This window comes from Papaver somniferum, chromosome 8 (assembly GCF_003573695.1).
Source record: "Papaver somniferum cultivar HN1 chromosome 8, ASM357369v1, whole genome shotgun sequence".
Taxonomy (NCBI): Eukaryota; Viridiplantae; Streptophyta; class Magnoliopsida; order Ranunculales; family Papaveraceae; genus Papaver; species Papaver somniferum.
In genome coordinates this window covers 143,063,013-143,068,797 of record NC_039365.1, presented here as the reverse complement: position 1 = coordinate 143,068,797, position 5,785 = coordinate 143,063,013, and the positions used below count along the sequence as shown (strand labels likewise).

The 5,785-nt window shown below is 35.5% G+C and overlaps 1 protein-coding gene across 1 annotated transcript; it reads left to right on the top strand.

Annotated features, from left to right (window-relative positions):
* Nucleotides 1-201: 201 nt before the first annotated feature.
* Nucleotides 202-2,048, top strand: LOC113303291 (60S ribosomal protein L13a-3-like). Its single transcript, XM_026552315.1, has 4 exons — nt 202-558; nt 703-803; nt 897-984; nt 1,676-2,048. Exons 1-4 carry the CDS (start codon nt 280-282, stop codon nt 1,817-1,819), a joined length of 612 nt encoding a protein of 203 aa, XP_026408100.1. The 5' UTR covers nt 202-279; the 3' UTR covers nt 1,820-2,048.
* The last annotated feature ends 3,737 nt before the right edge of the window (nt 2,049-5,785 follow it).

Sequence of the window (5,785 nt, the reverse complement as noted above, 5' to 3'; positions counted from 1 at the left end):
AAGGTCAAACAACACACATTTTGCGGTACCCTTGTAATTCATTAGAGGGATGGATTGGTGTGCCAAACCTTGGGCGAAAAGAAGTAGGTCATCAAATAACATTACCTCTACGAAACCCTAATCCGTCTCGAGAAAACCCGAACAAACCGGTCCCGGTTTTCTTCACCTTTTTCTTCCTATCAATATAAATTCTTAAGACGTTTCTTGAGTAAGCCCTAGAACACCCTAAAAGCAGAACTTCTTCTCTGAGCTGAAGGATACACAGCGGCAGAAGTAAAAATGGTTTCCGGGAGTGGGATCTGTGCTAAACGGGTCGTTGTTGATGCTCGTCACCACATGCTTGGAAGATTATCGTCCACTATTGCCAAAGAACTTCTTAATGGACAGAAGGTTGTAGTTGTTCGATGTGAAGAGATTTGTCTTTCTGGTGGTCTTGTTCGCCAGAAAATGAAGTACCTTCGTTTTCTCAGAAAGAGGATGAACACCAAACCTTCTCACGGTCCTATTCATTTCAGAGCTCCTGCTAAGATCCTTTGGAGGACTATCCGTGGGTTAGTAGTTTCTCTTATAAACTCTAAACCTAGTTTGATTTTGAGATTTGTTATAAACCCTAATCTTAGTTTGATTTTGAGATTTGTATTTGATTTAATGAGTTTTTTTTTTTTTTTTTTTTTTTTTTTTTTTGTAGTATGATTCCTCAAGACCAAGCGTGGGGCAGCCGCACTTGCTAGATTTAAGGCGTATGAGGGTATCCCCCCTCCATATGACAAGATTAAGAGGATGGTTATCCCTGATGCTCTAAAGTAAGATCTGGGTTTTGATTTTTCGTATGATTTAGGGTTTTATTTGATTTATTTTGGGTGTTAATATGAGTTGTTTTTCTGTTTCTGATTTAGGGTTTTGCGACTTCAACCTGGACACAAGTACTGCTTGTTGGGAAGATTATCATCTGAGGTTGGATGGAGTCACGCTGATACCATCAAGGTGAGATTTCTGTGCGTTGTTACATTTGGCTGTTTTCATTTCTTTATTGTTGAGTATGCATGCAATATGTTGCTTGATCAATAGTGGTGCTGAAAAGCTAAATGTTTGGTTCCTTTATTCATACTTATAAGTTACTATCAAAATTGCCTTCATACTGTTATTAGTTTTACTTTCTAGTAATTAAAAGTCTTATTTGGTTAGAGCTTGATTAATAAGTTAGTCAATCACATGAGTTGCACACAAAGTGTTGGTTTAACTTGTAATTGGGTTATATGTGAGTCACTTTTTTCTCAAGCAACATCACTGCTTGTTGCTATTCTATTTTGGTTGCCTTTATTTGATTCGATTTCCAGTATTAAGTGTTTCATGAATGAATTCCTGTGATGCATGTGTTCCAGTAGAAGTGTTTGTTGTACGTTTCCTTGTGAGTTATAGCAGTCGTTTGAATTGTTTCTCAACCCTGGTTATGATCTGTTTTGGGTTTAGTAGAGTCGTGGAATATCTTGCAGTTTATGCATTTTTAGCTTAATGCAACGTCTATTGTTTGTATGCGCTTCTGGTATTTTGAAGTTGTTAACTGAGATTTCCTGGAGGCTGCTGTGAAGTTGTTTATTTTTGCGGTTACATAAATATGTATCCATATATATGTTTAAGTTTGTTCTTATGTTATCTTTGTTTTCAAAATCCTCAGGAACTCGAGGAGAAGAGAAAGGCAAGATCCCAGCTTGTGTACGAAAGGAAAAAGCAGTTGAACAAGTTGAGACTTAAGGCCGAGAAGACTGTTGAAGGACAACTTGGTGCACAACTCGAAATTCTTGCCCCCGTCAAGTACTAGATTATCGATTATCTAGATTATCGATTATCGTAGTAGTATCTTTTTTAAGTGACAATTTTGAGGATTTTGGCACCTGCCATTTGCTTTCTTTCTGGTTTTGAGACATCCTCCTTGTTTGGTTGTCGACATACTTTTAAGGTGGTAATGATAATATACTACAGGGCTTTGGTATTTGAATTCAAAAACTTACCTCTTGATGAAGTTTTAGTTACTTCTGTTCGATTACAAATCTTTAGTGTTTTTTGCCAATGCTATTTATAATATGTGCACCTTACTTTTGGTCCTTGCCCAAAGAGAAGTAACTTGTTATAGGGGCTACATGGTTTGTGATAGTAATGTCCCTCTAGTTGGTTAGGGATGTCCTATAGGGGTGTAAATTAACTAGATTACCCTTCCCATTTTTTAATCTAAATCAAAGTTAAATTGAAAATTTATTTTCTTTCTTCTTCTCTTCACCTCCTTCCATTAATCGTAACCTCCATTAAAACTTAAAATTTCATCGTCTTCGATTCGAAAATTAATCAAGTGTAATGACTTAGGTATGGTTTGAAAATCCAGTTACGATTTGGTTTATTTTGTTCGATTTAAGTTTAATTTTTATCAAAAATTATGATTTTAGATGAAAATTGAAATTGAAATTTCTGGGTTTATATGAGTTGCGGTTGGTAATAGTTCAATTACCAACCGTATGTTCTTATATCTGAGAATTTTCTTCAATTACGGTTGGAAACCATTTTAGTTTACGAACCGTAACTCAGTTACGGTTGGTATCGAGTATTTGGTTACCAACCGTAACTGAGTTACGGTTCGTATTGAACATTTAGTTACCAACCGTAACTGGTTTTACGATTGGGTTTTCTTCAAATTTAACCAGTTACGGTTGGTAGTTCATCTTTTACGAACCGTAACTTCGATTTACGGTTGGTTATGAGCACAATTCCAATCGTATTTAGCTCTGAAAATGTAAAAAGATTGAATTTTTTTACGTACTTTAGATAACTTTGAGCAACAAAAAGCTAGTTGGGACTAATTTAGAAGTATACCCGGTCATTTTCAGGTCCTGGTTGTTCATTTTGTTGGTTAATTTCTTCAATTAGTTTTGACCTTCTCCTCTAAACTTTTTTTTAACTCTAAAAATCTGATTTTGGTTTTGATTTTGAGTTAATATAAGTGAAATTAATCATTAACACTAAATTTGATTATCATCATTAAACTAGGTTATCAATTATGAGGGTTAATTTGTCATTTCCACTATCTTTTTTAATAAGGGACACCTTGAATGATCACGTAATGACCTTTTTTGTCCTATTAAAATACCGACTCTCTAATAAACCATGCCGCACCTATAACGGGTTACAAAGAGAAATTACAGTCCATCAAAGGAGAATTTTAGGACGTTATATTGGTTGGGGTACTGCTTTAGCAAAATCTTAGTTCGTTTGGGGTACTGCTTTGTTCTCGGGCTCGGACTACAGTTTTGTAGTGAAATTGTTTAATTGTAGCATGACAGGTGCCGATGGTTTTCAAACTTGCTTACTGTTTTTTTGTTTGTGTCGAATTTTTCCTGTCAGTAAAAGAGTTGTATTCCACTACAATGTGCTGGGACTTGATCAAAGTTCCTGTCATATGACTACTCTAGGGGTGAGCATTTGGCGCGTAACTCGCGGATTTAATCGGGACCAATAATTCATTTGCGGATGGATGTCCGGACTGTTCGTCAATGGGTTGGATGCGGATGGAATTTTTGAAATCCAACGGATAACAGTTCGGGTCCGGATGCAACCTTGAAAATCCGTTGGACATCCATATCCGTTAAATTAAGGACATTTATATAGTTCTAGAAAATACTATGGATCATTTAGGAATTTTTAAGATGTTTGTTTGGGTGTTGTACATGACATTTTTATATTTGTATACATATATAGGTCATTTGTGTTAGCTTTATTTTCTTAACTGTAAATTTTAACTAAAACAAATCCATTGGATTATCCGCATCCAATCCGTCCATCCGTGTATCCAGTGGATGCTAATCCGTTGGATATGGATTGGATGCGGATGCCAAATTTCAAATCCGTAGTGCAATGGATTGGATGCGGATGAGGCGAAAACCGGTCCATGCTCACCCCTAGTCATATCCCTCTGGACAGTTTCTGATCTCCCGAATTGACAAATCCATCATCTATGCTGACAACGAGAGGTAAAATGGGAATTTTTAAACCAAAACCAGAATCTATGCTTCTGAAGTTCAGGAAAGTTCAGCTGCAATGGATGAAGAAATCACTCCCTTTTTACAAAATGGTACTTGGAAACTGGTGCTTGCTTCTGGTGGTCAAAATGTAATTCGATGTAAATGGATTACAAACATTAACAAGGATTCCTTTCTAACCAAACTGTCCAAAAAACAAGAAAAAGGAACCCAGACATCTTTAATACAGAACTTTGGATCTCGATCAGCTAGATTGTTTTTTTACGCTTAATATACACAACATTAAAATTACTACTAGTTAAAAGTAAGGATCTGCAGTCCACCAAAATATCTTTGCATCTCCATTCAACATTGACATTAACTCCATTAATAAAATACACTACTTTTAGACAGTCACTGATAAACAAGATTTTGGACAGGTTCATCTCCTTAGCCCAGGAGATAGCAACAAAAAAAAGTGCAGTTACTTCAGCACCAACTGATCAGAAACCAATCCCAAAGTCGGAGCGAGAATGAACTATTGCTCCTGCATTGTCACACAATTAGGGTGAATTAAATGAACCATGTTAAAATCCTTAAAAGAACCATCTATAAACATAAAACAATCCAAAAATTTACTAGTAGTTTTAACTTGCTCATCAACTATCATAGCCTTCAGAGGAGGGACAATATAAGTATTTATCATTATTTTTGAATCTAGAATGATTTTATCCAGGTTAATAGTTACTTTATTAAAGACCGCATCACATCTCAATGTCCAAATACACCACATTATGATAGCCCTTATACTTGGCCAATTAACAGAAAAGGGAGATTGTCCTAACTGATTGTCGAACCAACGGAGGAAGAAATCTCCAATCCAAACATAATCAGGGTGAATTAAATGCTGGAGCGATAGAACAAACCAGACATGAGCAACAATAGGACAACGAAAGAACAAATGCACCACAGTTTCTAAACCATTATTGCATAAGGAACAAATATCATCAATAGGAAGATTATAGTTCTTAAGCAAAGTATTTACTGGAAGCATTTGCGCAAAAATCTTCCACATAAAGAATTTCATTTTCGGAAGGCAATTCAGAGACCAAACTTTCCTCCAAAACGAAGCTTCTTCCCCATTCATATAAACCATATAAGCAGATTTAATCGGATAAACTCCATTTTGAGTATGAGCCCACATAATCTCATCTTTAAAATTCAGATTAACCTTGATAGTTTTAATCCTAATAACATCTTCAGGAGAAAAAATGGTGTTTAAAGACTGACATTCCAAGAGCTTGAATTCATATCAATAAGATATGTACATAAGTATAAGACTCATAATCAGTATTAATAGACAAAGGTGGAGAAGTAGTACCAGGTAACCAAACAGAAGACCAAATTCGAGCAGAAGAACCATCATTAATTTTACTAACTATATTAGCTCTTAAGAAGATTAATCTATTAAAATACCCTTCCATATCCAGGAAGCAGAATCAACAGCTTTGTCAATTTCCAGAAGATTTTGATTAACAAAGTATTTATCTTTTAAGAATCTAGAAACCAGATGATCAGGGTTTTGAATAAGCCTCCAACCAAGCTTAGTTATAAAGACTCTATTAGTAGCATAAGTATTTCTAATTCCAAGACCACCACATTTCTTATGTTTACCTATATCTCCCCACGAATGAAAATAAGAAGCATGTCTAGGATCTTTCTTGGACCACCAAAAAGTTCTCTGAATAGCATCTTTTGAAGTAATCTTCTTAGGATAAGGA